The 17,729-nt window shown below is 36.0% G+C and overlaps 1 protein-coding gene across 1 annotated transcript in view; it reads left to right on the forward strand.

The window, feature by feature from the left end:
- LOC116765140 (dynamin-3-like) overlaps window positions 1-17,729 on the forward strand; it is a 162,167-nt gene that overhangs the window by 59,434 nt on the left and 85,004 nt on the right. The window contains exons 3-4 of the mRNA XM_032654435.1: window positions 1,196-1,307; window positions 8,965-8,976. Coding sequence (XP_032510326.1) covers window positions 1,196-1,307; window positions 8,965-8,976 — 124 coding nt within the window. The remainder of the gene's footprint in view (window positions 1-1,195; window positions 1,308-8,964; window positions 8,977-17,729) is intronic.

Genomic DNA, 17,729 nt, shown 5'->3' on the forward strand with positions numbered 1-17,729 from the left:
CCATCTGAGTTAGGTGTAAATTGAAACTCTTAGCCATGGATGAGAACACCTTGGAAGAGATAAAGAAGAGAAAAAGATTGTTAATCTTGTACACTGCTAGTATCTGTCTAAATTGGATTATCTTTTCTGGAAAGATGATTGGAACGTGTATCATTGTCTTCAAAAATGATTATAACTTTGATTCTGTCGCTCTATCTGTAAGAATCTATCCTCAGAAAATAATAGTAGTAAATTAAATTAGAAAGACAAAGGCTTATGGATAAAAATATTTATTTGAGCTTTTTTTATGATTGCAAATAAAGTAAATTACTTACCTAATATTAGGTCAAGTAAATTATCATACATTTATATTAATGAATATTGTAACATTATAATTTGATGTTTATGAAGATGTAATAGCATAAGTATATGACCATGATACAATAGTAAGTGAAAAGAACACAAAATAGAGAGAGACAGAGTGAGAAAGAGAGAGAAACTCAACTGTGAAAAAATGCATAGAACAAAAGAATATAAAGAAATAGGTTTATCTGTAAATAGTAGAAAATGGTTGATTGTGTCCATTTTTATACTGTTATCTAGTTTCTAAATTATTCTAAATGGGCATTATTACATCTTGTATATTATTTTATTATTAGGAAAGGAAATATAAAATTATAGTATTGTCCAGTTGTCAATATGCACTTCATAGGCACTTTACTCTGTTAAATATTAGTTAATGTTCTTTCCTTTTCACAATATTGATGAGCATTTGTGATTTGAATCCAGCATAATATTTTAGTTTTTTGAGATTATTGCCATAATTTTAAAGTTTTATGAGCCATTTAGATTTGTAAATTAGTTTCAAAAATTGATCTGATTACTAGACAATAGCAAATCCATTCCCCTCAGAACAACTCCCTGTCAGTTGGCACTCAGTGTGTCATACTGAGAACATTTGTTATTTCCTTCCCTTCTTATTGCTTAGCAGTACAGATAACTCTAAATTCTTTAATGGGAGGGTTTTTTAATTGTATAATACATACATATAGGAATTTGCTAATTATTTGAAATGCAATAGATTGTTTTTGTTTTCCTTCAGTGACTGTCAGAGAACCCTTCATTTGGACTGTCATTTGTATCATCATCTGCAGGGATATGAAATCATTTTGAATTTGGTTCAAAACTAAAAGCATGATTTTTCTTTTGACTCCAGGAATGTATACAAAGACTATCGCTTTCTCGAGCTGGCATGTGATTCACAGGAGGATGTAGACAGCTGGAAGGCATCTCTACTAAGAGCTGGGGTTTATCCAGATAAATCTTTAGTAAGTTGGACATATCTCTTATTTTAAAATTATTAACCATGTTTAAGAAAACATAATTCTACATACTATATGCTGGAAAAGCTAGTTCTTGTTTGACTTAATTAATTTGCCATAGTTTTAACTGCTACTTTGCTTATATATATTTTTTATCCATTAGATTTCTATTATAAGAAGTTTATCAGTATATTTTTAAAGAAAATGCCCAACTTTGCCATAAAACATAATATATGTAATCTCAAAGCAAGAGAGTTTCTTTGTTTTAATTTAAAATTTTATTTTCCTTTATATGCTGTTCTACAGTATACTATTCTATAGTATTCATATAAGCAGGTTATAACATTCTTCATATAGTCATAGTATATATATCATCAATCAGAACACTATTTCATATTCTTTAAAATGTACTTATTTTTATAAAAATCTCCCTCCTTTCATTATGTCTGTGGTACCTATATCCAAACTTAAACTCTGGTTAATGTATAAAAGAACAAAAAAATATTACCATTGCTATATTAATAAAGATAAGTTATTCCCACTTATCTTTATTAATATACTTCAAGGGTCTTAGAGACAGTTCTCTCATTCAAGTTAATAAACAGACCTTCTATTTGTGTTCTTTGGAAAATGTAATATTACACAGACTAGTCTGGATTTAAACTTCAGAATTCCCACCCAGCGTATGTACACACACCATTAAACAGACTCTTCAGATGAGTGGCTCTCACTGCTTACTTGCTACCCCTGAGAATTGTACTATCCAGGTTCCCCCCCAGAAGTTAAGCAATGAGACTGAGCTTTAAGGATTTACTCCAGCTTGACCTTTGTGGTGCTTAGATTGGCTGTAGATTAGTTTATAGGACTGACCATGTATAAGTTGGGTTATTTCTAGGCCCCAAATAGGGATAGAGTCTTCTCAAGGGAAAGTCTGAGATGTGAGCACATTGTGGGACAATTGAAGCATCTCGGGGTGGATTTCAGACCTGACCATATCCCTGAGGTTACACTGGAATTTAACAAAGTTCCAAAGTTCCAGGGGTAAAGGATAGAGGATTTGTGCCAAAACATTCTCCTTGTTGCTGTTATTTTAGTTCTCACGTAGACCTCTTAACCCTATCTCAACCTCCACTTGTCTGGTTAACACCTAAAACAGTGAACCCCCATGACACACCCTGTGCCTTCCAAATGAGGTGAAACCAGACTCTTTCCAGGTGCTATGCAGTACAGAGGTATCTTCTGTACCACTTCTATTTTTGTTGTTAATTCTAATCATTACTTATTACTCTTTCGTATCCATTGACGGTAGTGTGTTTAATTTCTATATTAAACGTTCTGTATTAAAAATGCACATATACTTAATGTTTTATTCATTCATTCCACAAAAGCCTGTTGAGCACGTGTTTTTTGCCCGCTACCTTTCCAGGCACTAGTGATGCAGAGGTGAACGGTGAGGCCCTGCCCCACCAAGGAACAGACGTTAAATAATTGAATGGTTACGGTATAATTGTAGAGTGTGATTGTTAGAGTGATAAGTTCTATAAAAAATTAAATTAAAGGGACAGATAGTGAGAATGAGGGGCAAGTGAGCTTTATTTTAGTAAGGTGATTAGGGAAGGCTCCTTTGAAGAGTTGACATTTGAGTAGGCTCCTGAAAGAAGCGGGGGATAAATACTATGAACGTCTGATGGAGGGTGTTCATGGCAGAGGGCTAGCAAGTACAAAGCCAGCTCAGTGTCTTAGAAGAGCAGCAAAAAAAGTCAGAGTGTCTAGACACAATGAAGGAGAACAAAAGTAGTTGATGATTTCCAAAAGTGGTCAGTAGCCAGATTATGTAGGCCTTGAAGGAGGTGGCCAGCATTTGAGTTTTATTCTGGGTGAGATGGGAAGCCATTGGAGGGTTTCAAGCCAGTTAGTGACATGATAAGATTTATATTTTTAAAAGATTGTTATGGCTGGATTGTTACGAGAACCAGCACAGCCTGTGGGTTAAATCACAGGCATTAGCATCAAACTACATAGACTGAAATTCCTGAGGCTCACATACAAGCTGTGAGATCTTGGGAAGGTTTCCTAGCCCTTTTATGTTTCAAGATTCCCACATCTAAAATGGAGATAACAAGAGTCTGCTATAGTGTGGTTGACAGGATTAAATGAGATAATGCAGGGAAAGCACTGGACAGGTTAAACACAAGTAAGCACTCTATTTTTGTTTATAATGATGACGATGAGAATAATAATTATTTTCATCACAGACTACTTACTTAAGCAAGTAGAAGAGAGTTAAAACATTGTGGATATTTATAATACAGCCCAGTGAGATTGTAAATACTTTATGATATTTTTTGTCTTCCAAATACGTTTGGTTATATAAAATGTCAGTGTGTTTGTGTGTGTGTGTGTGTGTGTGTGTGTGTGTGTGTGTGTGTGTGTGTCTTTCTTCCAAGGAACTGTAATGTTTGTGAAAATGTTTTCTTACATCATAATTTTGTCAACTAAACTTATTTTAAATGCACTACACAAGTTTGCTATTTTAAAAAATATTATGTAATGCATCTCTTGTGAGCAAAAAACTGTCTTGGAAAAGCAAAATTACCCATCCCTCTGTGAACTCTTTTTATAAATCTGAATTTTCATGTATCCATAGCTCTACACAAAAGAAGATGCTCAATGAGATATTTGCTATTTATTTTTATTAGGCTGCTCAATTTGAAGCAAATCTAGAGTTGTCCTACACAAACTGTTTTTGATTCTTTTCACATCATTTTTATTTGCTTATTAACATACATTTTGTACAATTGCTTGGAAAATGGAGACAAAGGGGCTTTTTACTACATGCCAAAGACATGACAGGAAATTAAACTTGGCAGTGTGCCATGAGCATCGCTTTTCTCAGTTTTCATCATAAACAATATTTGCATTTCTTATGCACCATGTAGTTCTGCAGGTTATATTACACTATTGCTTGACTTTCAGATGTTTAAATGGAAGCTAACTACTGAAAGCAATCTAAGTAGAATGCTTATCTAAACATTGCATTTCGTGAACACTCTTAGGTTTGGGGAAAGCGATACTTTTAGGTAGAGTTATTCCTAATTTAGAAAGATTTGATGAAGAAGTCAGAGTAACCTAATAACAGATGTCTCTTTCCAAGTAAATTTTTAGGACTTCTGGTGTTTTTGTTTTTGTATCAATAAACCATTGAGTCAACAGCAAATCAGTCAATCCCTACCCTAATAATGAAACATTTATGTGTCATACATGGATATGAGTCTAGATAAAGTTCTGCTTTTTACATGAAACATCTCTATTTTAACTCTACACGAGACATCTCTATTTTAACTGGGAAAAATTCTACATAGGTCATTTTTCTAAATTGTGTAAGTTTGGCTTCAGTTAGGTAAATAGCTATAACCCAAATTTGAATGAATTGACATTTTGGATAATTTTTTTGTCCAAACTAAGTTTGCATACTTTTTTATAACATGTTTATCCTCATCATATCTTTTCCTGTCGTGTCCACGTGGTGGAATGTTTTTATGTCACTCATATCACAGTGTTCTGCTACCTTGTTCCTTCTGTCTCTTAGGTCATTTCTCTTGGAGTTTTCTACAAATTTTTCTTCTTTCTTTCCTTCCCTTCCACCGTCTTCTCCCACCTCCTTCCTTACCTTCATCTATCACTATTATGATGGACTCTAAAGATTCAAAGATTAAAAAGGAAGCAATTCTTACTTTATAGGAGTTCCAAGTCTAGTGGAAGAGAGAGATGCAAATAAATAACCACTCTACGGTGTGATTTAAAAAAACTATAGTGGATAGCTATATAAAGTACAACAGCCCAACTATATTCCCATGTGCATTTTCTAATTACCTTCATTCCCTTAAACTTTCTGGATCTAATGCTAAATGTAGACTTCTTATCTGAGCATTGTATTGTAATAGTATGTGGCCCTAAAATGGAAATGAGGAGTCCTGAATTTTGTTTCCCATTATGCCACTGACTTACTCAGTGAACTTAGACATAGCATCTCTGAGCCACAACTCTGGCACTCTACCATCACCTGAGCTTTCTGAGCAGCCAGAATACTTTTTAAATATATTTAAATCTGAATTTGGATTAGGCAGAATTTTATTTTTTATTTCTATTTCCTTTGGCCATTAACTTGAAATTATAGTCAGTATAAAATTGTTAAATAAGTGTGTAGGATTTTACACAGTTTCAAAGTAAAGATGCTTCTAATTGAATTAATTAATAGTTTTCTGGTTTTGTTTTTTACTGATGAGATGTTCCCTCAAGGATTTGGGGAAAGTTGAAACAGGAGTGGGGACTGAAACCGAGTCCCCCTGAAACTGAGTTCCTCTGCTAAGTTTATAACTAACCTCTGTACCCAAAACTTTATTCCCTTTCTTGCTCCACACCATTTCCCCCTCAAAATTAAGAAGCATCAAAAAGCGTGTGTGTGTGTGTGTGTGTGTGTGTGTGTGTGTGTCAATAGCTAGGCAAGTCATAATTTTAAAACTTTTAATATATTTTATGACACATGTACATAAATTTTTCCTCTAAGTGTGAACACAAATAAGTGCAAATTTAATTAAATATCTAAAGAATGTGGTATAACAAATGACTGATTTTTCTGACACAGTTTTGTCAGCTCACAGTAAAACTTAATTTATATATAAACATGAATGAATTCCAAATTCTTTGGAACGTTCTGTGTGCATTGAAGTTAAGTAGACTTTAAGTCAAATCCACTCGCGTTGGAATCCCGACCCTTCCATTTATGTGCCGTGTGGCTCAGGCAACTTACTTCACTCTCTAGTTGTTTATTCTTTTTTTAAACACAAAATAATAATCTCTTCCTCTGAGTGATTTTATGGGACTAAATGAATACTGTTGCACATCACATCTAGCTCAGTGCCTGCAACTGGATGAAAGCCTTCAATGCTATGTAGCCTTTATTATTGTGATTGACTATCATTAATGTGTCCATGAAGCTGTAATTCTCAGTTTAGTAGTTACCTTTTCTTTGGAAACTATCAGTGAGATCTGGGGAGAATTTCCCCAACTGTTGTCTCAGGGTACCAAATTGCTGCCCTGTGGACAGGCTGGCCTCAAAGGCTCCATCAGTTAGTCAGGAGTGAGCCATAGAGGCTGTCAGGGTAAGTGAGAATCCACAAGCCTACCCTCAGCTGCTGGTTAACTGGCTATCCGAAAAAAGCAGCTTGCAAATCTGTGCATGCCCTGAAATAAATTTGGTGCAAATTCAGTTTTGCGTATTTGTTAAGTCGTATACCTCAGAACTTTTCACAAGGGTTTTTTTTTAGCTATCTAGATAGATGGTCCTCCCCTCTAGTATATGATTTAAGAGGTGAAAAATGACAGTAGAAAGTGAAGCACCCTGGAACTTCACTATACCTCTGAATTCAGGACTCTCCCAGGACTCTCCCAGTCATAATTCATGCTTTTAAGGACTGCCTTGGAGGTTGAAACCATCGCGTAATGAAGTCTCTTAGGGACATCAGAAAGTCCTTTTGGATAGACTCTGCAACTGAACTTTTCTCTGTGGCAAATGACAAATAGGGGAGAAGAGGGATGGACACAGACCCCCATAAATATTTATTAATATGGTGATGACCACTCCCATGCATTTACTCAGCAGTCTTTTGTACAAGACAGAAAATGCCCATGTTAGTCCAGCTGTACATAACTTTATTCTTAGCTTATCCAACAGTGCTTCCCACAGAAATTAGAGCAGCTCCATGACCAATTTCGAAGAGTTTAGTTTTTCTTCAGTGGAGGTACTTCCTAAATATAAATGCTGCCATACAGAGTGGTGGAGGAATTATAGAGAATTTACAATTCACCAGTCATGACTGTTATGCCTCACTCAGAGTAGACAATTGGGAAATGATTGAAGGAAACAAGAAATCGCAAAGCCACACCACGTCCTCCACTTGTATGTTTCTCATATTTAAGGATTAAGGCCCCCTACTCTGTGACATCACTGTTGCCACTACAAACAGAACCATCTGCCACCGAGCAGGGAAGCCAGTCATTCCCTAATGTGCAAAAATACTTGGTTGAACTCCTGAAACTTATTTGGTAGATCAAAAGCTGCACTGCTGTGGAATGCAATAAACCCCATCTGTTTGAGGTATTTTCAGCAATACTGCACTTCTTTGGAGAACCGAGGTCCCATTATTCTCTAAAAAATATTTTACTCCTGATAAAATTCTCTTTGGGGATCTTTATTGCCTTATTGAACCACTGGCATATTCTTTTACAAAAGACTCTTTTTCCCCCGATTTCATTCATTCTTGTACTGTTATTTATGTCTCACGTAAGCCAGTGATGTTAACGGTTATATCACGGCAACTCAAAATGTCAAGAAGCTTCTCTACACTATTTTACCAGTGTCTTTAAATTTATGCTTTTATTAAATATGATGGCCTCGATGGTCCTTGAATTAGACATTTCCCCAGTCACCAATTGGCATTGTTTTCCAGAAAATATACTCTCCTGTGATGGTTCCCTTACTGCTCTCCAGAAAATTTTTGTATGTATTACTTCCCCGCACACACTTCCTCTCTTAAAACTAAATGCCAGATCTCCAGCTCAACCTGTTACTCCACCCGTGCTCAGGCTCCTCCACAGATGCACACACTTCAGTTGCAGCTCTCTTCCACTCTGCATCTCAGCGGAGAGAGAAATTCCTTCTGGGCCCCTTGTGAAAAGAGTTCAGATCTGTTCCCTGCCCATATCCCATCACGTCTCCCTCACAGGATCTGACCTTGCGAGGACTCGGGCTGCCCTGGGAGTAATGAATCACCGTTTTATTTTTTTAAGCCATATGTGAGTTAAATTGTTTGATATAAATCATACTCCTGCAGCTCCAGTTTGAAACAGGAGAGCCATTTGCCTGCCGCCTGTGGCTGGCGGCTCTCTGTGTCTCTATCCAGAGTGTCCCTTTTAGAAATGACTACATTTTTGTGACTAACCTTTCCAGACCCATTTTCTTGAATGTGGACCAGTGTTTATTTTGGCTGCATCCCCACTATACAGTTTTCGCTTCCCATGCCAACCCAAGACAAAAGTCATAATTTACGAAGTAAAGGAATGGTACAGATGGAGGTCGTAACTTGGTCTGCTTACCCTGTCTCCCCAGAGCCACCCACTCTTTTCCTCTACTCATTTTTTTTTTCCCCTACCTTCTTTGAAACCAAGGATGCAGTGTTTGTTTAAAAATGCATTGGCTGATGAAATTTTCCACTGCTTGGCACGTTGGAGGAGGGGCTGTCAGGAAAGGGCAATCTGACATACTAAATACTTTGCCTTTCATGCTAACAGTTCACTTATTACCAATTCAAACCAATGCTTTTTGGCCAGGTTCCCATACTTCAAGTATTTCAAGTAGAAAGAAAGGGGGAAATCTCTGTCATAATTTTCTACGGTTATAAATGTATGATTTCACTTAATATAAGCAGAATCTCTGACTTGTCCATGAGCTTTGGGCACTGTATGTGTATGAATGGGATGTCAGTGAATAGCTAAGTTATTTGTTTGGATTTTGCTCTAGCATGAAAAATCTCATGATTTTAAAATAAATTTATGTTTAACATATTTCTTTTTTGTTTCTTTTTCCTTGCGGCTACATGCACAGGGGAACAACAAAGTAAGTTCTTTGTCCTACTGCAGCTCCTCTCTCTCCAACCCCCACTCCCCTCCCTCATGTGCCTTGGCGAGAGTGTTTCTGTGCACTTTGAAATGACCAATGTCTGTGACAGTGCACAGAGGGTGTGCAAATGTCAGAGAAAACAGAGCTTGGACTACCATCATGGCTGTTCATTTTTGACCTTTCGGAAGGGAAATATTATGTTCCTCAGGGTTGGTTATTGGACAGTTCAGAGAGGTTGTTATTCTAAGGAAAGAGAGCAACACTGAGAGCAAAGATTATGAAGATTTAATAATGAGGACTCTTCTGCAGAAAGGGGAAGACAGTCTGATGAAACTCAGTGCAGCTGAAGTTTTTGACCAAAAATCAAAGCTCTCATGTTAATGTGTAGCTATAAAAACCCCAAACTGGTGTCTTAAATAGCAGGATGGCTGGCTTTGCTGGTGAAACTGAGCTAGATCAGTGCTCTGGCTTTGAAGGTGCCTTAAAATGGATGGAGGAGGGTGGGGTCAACATTTGCCTTGGCTTCTGCACCCTTGATGTATTCCAGCTGGATGGAAACAGGAGTGTGTGGGGAATGGAGGGGGAGACTGAAATGTGTATGATAGATTTGTGAAACCAGGCAACGCACACAAATGGTGGAAATTATTTTAATGTTGTTATAATAGGTAAATGAGTAATTTAGTAGTTCATAGGGTGGCTAGATTGTTAAAACTTTAATTCAACTTTTCCAGAAGATTAGAACTACTTCTCACTTATATTAGGTATGTAATAGTAATGTAGTTGGGGAAGATGGTCTTAAGTTTAGCAGGGTGATTTGTTTTTCTTTTTTTTTCTGTGGAGAATTATTAGTGCTTTATCCTACCAGGTGGCCCACTTAAAATAGGCCTCATTGAATACAATAAGAATTGAAAGGATTCTGTTATAAAGGGTCTGCCTGCATATTTAAACCAGCTGGAATTCATCAAAATTGCTATTCATAAGCCATACATATAGAATTTAAAACAAATGTGGGAAATCTTGGAGTTTAATTTGATGGAATGTGCTATTGTGGAATAAGGTGATAGAGATGGTTGGTATTGAAAATGTGTCACTTTATAAATTTATATCTTGCTATAATTGCTTATGACCCAAGTAATAATATTTAATAAAGTTAAAAATAAGAAAACTACAAGATAGACATTTGTGAAGGACCAGAGGGGCAAACTCAGCCCACTAATAGTTTACTTTTTAAAACAGAAGGTAACTTATGAAATCAATTAAAGATTTATTCTACAAAGTAAAAGATAATATTTCTAACTAATATACCACTGTTGGAAAAAACATTTGGACAAAATTTTAGTTCTTATACCATATAATGTATTTTGATTCTTGAATAGTAAGTATCTCTGATCCTGGTCACTTAGGTTACACTGAGTCGCTGTCTAGAATTGCATGTGCTGCATCTCTTAATCGTTTAAATAGCCTGAGCTATGTGAGTGCACTAACAGCAAGCCTATACATGCTGGGGATCAGGGAATCAGCTGCTGACATTTTAGGGAGGTGCTAACCCTTAGGCCATTCAAAAAGCATTTATGATTTGCTTCTTTCACTAGTGATTCATTGATGACTTAAAAGCATTTGTAAAATTCCCCAAAGAAAACTCTTCTTCATAATAGGAGTCATCCATTTGTTGTGTCTTGCTTGGTCAAGTTCTTCTGGGTAATAAAATGTTCAGTTTAACAGAATTTACTGATTTTTCAAATAATTATACAATGAGCAATAAAACTCAAACATTCTAAGCTGCTGCTCCTCAAGGCCACCTCTCAGATGATGCAGAAGGCCTTCCAGGGTCTCCTGGCACCTGGAGCCCCCGTCTGCAGTGTAAACACTTGGTACAATGCTGTGGGAGATATTTGGGTGCCAGTTAGAGTGTTGGTTGAAGAGTGACAAAGATGCAAGTACTTAACTGTTTTGATTTTTAATTAAAGAGCAGCTGCTTTGGAGGGGCTGATGTTTATTGCCCCTATGCCTTAATTCTTAGTTATTTAGTTATAGTTATAGTTAGTTATATTATGTTATAGTTAGTTATAGTTAGTGATATTATGAATAAGTAATAGTTTGTGAAAAAATAGAAGGCTAATACTTTTAAAATATGATCATTACACTGACCATGGACTCTGGCACAAAAGAGCCTCTTCAAATCACAAGGAGCACATCTGCATGCTATTTTTCCTTTAGCTTAGAATTTCAGTATAAATGGAAAACACTGGAATACAAGCTGTGCTGTCTCCAGAGTATAGATCTGGAGTCTTCAAAAGGAGAATATGAGATTCACTTTTCCCTCTCATGCTAGAATGCTTGTCTGAGTTGTCCCCAAGGCAACATACCTGACTTGTTGCCTGCCATATACATGAGCCAGCTATAAAAGGTGACTCATTTCAGACTCACAAAGGCTAATTGTTTATTTAGTGAATGGTATTTCATTATTTATGATAACCAACCAGACACTAAAGAGAATGAAGCCTGCTCAATTAATGTTTCTTTAGATGAGCAGGATGAATGGATTCATCTTGCTACATACATTAAGTATAGTGCACATACACACATATACATACACACACGTATATTATAAGGTGTATGGAGCAACCCTACTATTCATTTTCTCAATGACAGCTAAATTGATCTGCTTCATCCACCTTTAGATTATGCTTAGAGTGTGGGAGCTAATTCTCTAAACTCCCAGAAAGAAAAAACTTCTACAAGAGACACACAGATTTATATTATAAATGCATGATGGGGCAAAACACCAAGGGTCACATTCTTCCTTGAACAATTGTATATATTTTATTTGTCCTTAAAAAGCAAATTTTCCTTTTGTGAGGAGCTCACAGTTGCTCAGGAAAATTTTTCCTTCCAGGCCCATTACTTATTTTTCCTTTGAAAATGTTTTTCTATTGGCATAGTGATATCCTAAGTTGCTTCGGGTAGAGTCTATATCCTCCTTAGAGGGGTTTCCCTAGATCTTGGATTCCAAGTCAGTGTCTTCCATAGTAAGACTATAATCTAGGACTCCCTGAATCAGTTTGGGAAATGTGAACAAATATAATACAGTAACAGGGAGGTTTGGGTCTTTTTTTGTTTGTTTGTTTGGTTGGTTGGTTGGTTAAACACAAATGTAAATCAGAATGTCATTTTCAGAACTGAGGCCTTCAGGTAAAAAGTAATCTCCATGCTTTGTCCTAGAGAGAAGACATTTAATTTCCTTCTTTAATTTGATGCCCTTGCTTGGTGGGCATGTCTAGAAATTTAATAAACATTTAGTGTTATGTTTTTGTTAAAGACTTTGAGTTTCAGGTAAGTATCTTTGATATATTAGGCAAATTGAAGGTAGAAAAAGCCCTTAAAATATAAAGAATAAAATACTATAATAAAAACTCTCAAATTTCTTAATGATGTTGATACAGAAACACAAATGAAAACTGAAAAGAACCCTAGGTTCGGAAATGAATACTTCAAAAAATTTTAAGTTATACAGAAATGCTACATTTACTCTCTTATGAATCTTTTATTACATTTAAAAGAGAAATTTACTATCACCTTACTTAATTTCAGTCTAAAAACTTTAGTTTTAAAAACTAAAGGATTCTTGTATGGCCCCCAGCAAAAATATGAAGTTGACTGCCTTGACTGGAGAGAAGGAGCATTTGAAAAGGAGAAATAGAACTGAAACATGCTAAAACATGTTAAAAACATGCCATGTTAAAAATAACTAAGCTTTGGGCTTCCCTGGTGGCGCAGTGGTTGAGAGTCCGCCTGCCGATGCAGGGGACACGGGTTCGTGCCCCGGTCCGGGAGGATCCCACATGCCGCGGAGCGGCTGGGCCCGTGAGCCATGGCCGCTGAGCCTGCGCGACCGGAGCCTGTGTTCCGCAGCGGGAGAGGCCGCGACGGTGAGAGGCCCGCGTACCGCAAAAAAATAAATAAATAAAAATAACTAAGCTTTTACTAAGTTCTAGTTAGGTTAAATGCAATAATTTATAGAGAGTTGAGGGCTTTGATATTTAAGGAAAGAAGGAAAGAAAATCTGATTTGAACACCTGTTTAAACAACATTTAAAAAACACTTTGTCTAGTAATTTTCTAACACATTCAGCAAGACAAGTGTGCATTGTCAGTCTCCATTAGTGGGAAAAATAGTTATTACCTGAAGTGCTGATTTGGTAATCCATTGGATTCTGGCCATCATTTGCAAAGACAGAGTGTGCCAAATCTAATGTTGCCAAAATATATTACACTGAAGAACACAGATGTTAAATCCATGTCAATTTGTTTTGCCTCTTATGCCAGATCTTTAACTCCTAAATTGGTCATATGTGAGAGAGTATAAGCAGGCACTGAAAATCCATCATCAAACCTGGAAATGTCTTATTGGTGTTGTGTGTTAAAATCTTAGTAGATGAAGGAGCAGACGGTACAGTGTCAGAAGGTATAACATCTTATGGAAAAACCCAAACGAACTTTTTGGCCAACCCAATATATTTCCTCTCTTGTAGTTAAAATGACTGAAAGAACATTGTATGTAGTTTAGGTATAGTCAACTCCATTAGGGTTATTTATTTTCTTTGAATAATGTACATTCTTTCCTTGATTTTCCTAAAGAAGTTTAGTGAATGTATTTCCCTGGGATTTAAGGAGAGCCCATCTGGTTCCCTTAATTTATGCATAAACTAATAAGAATACCATTAAAGTTAAAAGAAAGGATGAAAACTCACTAGCCTTAAAGTATTATTTTAGTTCTATGTGCATATAAAAATGAATTGTCTGTTTCAATCACTGCAACACCAATAAACCTTTGGTTCTTTTTTGGCAAACCAGTCTTAAAAGAGCGTTGCTAATGAATGCTTAGTTTTTGAACCCCCAACTTTAATTTTAAACAGTTGGAAAAAAAGGATAGTTCAATTGAAGGCAAAAAGCTTTGATAAATGAGGTGGAATCTATATTGTGTTCCCAAATTTATGAAGCTTGCCAAATAGACTATAAGGAAGCAAGAATTGATCTGCTGTTTAGAAAGCTCACAGTGGGTGATAGGACAGGGACCTCTGAAGGATGTTTGGGGCTTGTTTTATATTTTTATTTTCCCTATTGTATCTAAAAAGAAATGACTTCCCTCTAGTTAATGAGAAATAAGAGAATAATGATGTCTTATGTCGTAGCTTTTTTGATGTATTTTTTCTCACAAAATTTTAGACATCTTTTTGTATGCCCTATGACATTTTTCAAAGGAATTGGTTTAACGCTGCCCCAAAATAAAAGGAATTCTTTATGATTCTGTTCTGAAAACATGTTGTCATCAAGTATGATTTTAGAAGTTTCATTGTGATAAGTTTTATTTTGAAATTTAAGCCCTCACAGAAGCATTTTTAATCAAAAAGTAGAAATTTATTTCTTTTGTTAATTTATAGAAATGTTATCACAATGTACAGTGAAATCATACAGAATCACTGTAGTTATGAGAGTTTAAAATCCTTCTCCCTATCTTTACCAGATCAGCTGGGCAAAAAACAAAATGAAAAAAAAAATGTGATTGGTATAAGAAAAAAGGTGGATTCAAAAGATATGTATGTGTATATTTAAAATATATATTAATATTGGATATCTAATAAGCTTTAGAAAACTAGAGACACATAGCAAACTTTATTTTTTTTATAAATGTATTTGTTTTTGTCTGCCCTGGGTCTTCGTTGCTGCACGCCGGCTTTCTCTAGTTGCAGTGAATGGGGGCTACTCTTCATTGTGGTGCTTCTCATTGTGGTGGCTTCTCTTGTTGTGAAGCACGGGCTTAGTTGCTCTGTGGCATGTGGCATTTTCCCGGACCAGGGCTCGAACCTGTGTCCCCTGACATTGGCAGGCAGATTCTTAACCACTGCGCCACCAGGGAAGCCCTACATAGCAAACTTTAAATGTGAAAACCTATCTACTTAGAAATGAAAAAATACACTCCAAGAATGGATCCAAATGGAAATCAATGCTTAATTTACAGACTATTTGAAATATAATAACAGTGAAAATACTATACAGGAAATATTATAAAATATACCCAGTGTTATTCACAGAGAAAAATCAATAACTTTAAATAGAATTCTTATTTTAATAGAAGTAAATAAATTTAAAAGGTCGGAAGGGGGCTTCCCTGGTGGCGCAGTGGTTGAGTCCGCCTGCCGATGCAGGGAACACGGACCGGTCCGGGAAGATCCCACATGCCGTGGAGCGGCTGGGCCTGTGAACCATGGCCGCTGAGCCTGCACGTCTGTAGCCTGTGCTCCGCAACGGGAGAGGCCACAACAGTGAGAGGCCCGCGTACCGCAAAAAAAAAAAAAAAAAAAAGGTCGGAAGGAGAGAAAAAAACTAAGGAAAGAAAGAAATTAATGATTAAAGTAAAAAATAATGAATTAGAAAATAGGAAAAAAATGCAAACTTAAACTACATGCAAATTTAAAGCTTTTGTATGGGACAAAAGATAGTAAACAGTTAAAAGGCAAATGACAAATTCATAAAATATTTGCAGTATGTATGACATACAAAGGATTAAATGTCCTCAAAATAGAATTGTTTCTATTCAGTTCATTTAAAACATAACAAAAACCAGCCAATCAATAGACATAATCATTTAAGACCAAAAAACAGAAAGTAAAAAGACTGATAACTAGATGGGAAAAAGTTTCAATTTCACTAGCAACCAGGAATTGTAAATTAAAAGAGTTGTCCAGACATCCTTTTTTTAAAAATAATTATTTATTTATTTTTGGCTGCATTGGGTCTTCGTTGCGGTGCGCGGGCTTCTCATTGCAGTAGCTTCTCTTGTTGCGGAACACAAGCTCTAGGCGCGCGGGCTTCAGTGGTTGGGGCACGTGGGCTCAGTAGTTTTGGCTCACAGGCTCTAGAGCGCAGGCTCAGTAGTTGGGGCACACGGGCTTAGTTGCTCCTTGGCATGTGGGATCTTCCTGGACCAGGGCTCGAACCCGTGTCCCCTGCATTGGCAGGTGGATTCTTAACCACTGCACCACCAGGGAAGCCCCAAACATCATTTTTGAGCTTCAGATCATAAGAAATGTGAAAGAACGGTCATGATAGGTGGTAATGAGGAAGCTGTCCTTCTTATGTACTGCTACATGTGGCAGGGTATACACACAGCCTTCCTGGAGGGTGACCAGTTTGGTGACATGCATCAAATGCCTTGGTTATGTGCCAACCTTTTGGCCAAGCCATTCCACTTCTAAAAATTTATTTTTATCAAATAATTTGATAGTTGTGCAAAGGTATTTGTTCAAAAATTATTTGGAAACATTTTTCATAATTACCAATGTTTAAAAACTGTATCAATATCCATCATAAATAACTGGTTAAGTAGAGTGTGGTACATCAATGAAATGCTATGAAGCAAATTTTGGAAACTAAAGATATATATTTTATATATGTACATAAAGATATAAATATATCAATTGCAATGGAAATTTTCATGATAAATTAACTGAAAAAAATCACCACAGATAACATAATCCCATTTTTGCCTTAAAATTTTGTAGAGGATGATATTTATATGTATATATATTTACACACAGAAATCCTGAGAAGATACACACCAAAATGTTAATTGTATGGGCAATTTTAAATTTTGTTCCCATGTCATTTTCTTAATAACTGTCTTTTGTGCAATTTTCAAAAAAAGATTTTAAAACACACAGAAAAAATGAAAAAGAGGAAGATATTTAAATGGAGGATGGTGAGGAAGAAACAAATATAAAATGATGAAAATAGTATTCAGAAGGAGAGATATATTACATAAATGGATTAAACTTTACAGGAAAGTAAAAGATAATATAAATAAATAGTGGAAATTAATCATCTAAGACTACAAACTTGGCATAATTATATAATCTTGTTTATTTATTTATTTTTAATTAATACACAGATTTTGTCAGCTCCTTTCCCCTGCCTGGGCAAATATGTTGTTTTCCTCACTGAATTAACATATTGTTGAAGGACCATGTTATGAGTCTCTGAACGCCCACATCTGCCCCCCTCCTCCCCGCCCCGTTGCCTATGAGTCTCAAATAATGTCATTGTTTCAAATGCTCAAATTCATAGTATCCAGCCTTCCCATCTTCCTGGACCAATCATTCTTCCTGAAGTTGCAGTTTTGTAACTGTCAGCACTATTGCCGTCTATGACTGAGTTGTGCATAATGTACAAATAATGTATATTATCTAAGGATTATCAGCCATTCCATGGCCTAATATCTGGCCCTTGATCCTCCGCTATTTAAAAAAATCTAATTGAGATTTAAAGATGAAAACATATTATATTAGGCTAATGAAAAGAATTCTGTAAATTTTAAATTTAAAAGTTGATTCATTTGCCTTGAATCCATTCATTTATGTAACAAAATGTATCATCTGAAAATTGAAAAACAGATGACAGTTGAAGTACTAGGATTAGCATTAGAGTCCCTACTAAGAAATACTCCCCCTGAGGGGGAAAATCATCCTTTTGGTTTCAGAGAGTTATGTTGACCTTTGAATATTTACTCTGTGTTGCTAGCTCCCTACCAGACACCTCCAGTTTGAACAAGAACTGAAAGGTTTAGAGGTATAAAGTATCTAGTCCCTCTGTACCGTATTTAAGCACAAAGAGACTAAGGCTGATGGTAATAAAAGCCAGTGACTTAATCTGACTCTAAAAAATAAACAGGGTAAAAAAAAAAAGTTAAAATTG

Source organism: Phocoena sinus, chromosome 1 (genome assembly GCF_008692025.1).
Source record: "Phocoena sinus isolate mPhoSin1 chromosome 1, mPhoSin1.pri, whole genome shotgun sequence".
Classification (NCBI taxonomy): domain Eukaryota; kingdom Metazoa; phylum Chordata; class Mammalia; order Artiodactyla; family Phocoenidae; genus Phocoena; species Phocoena sinus.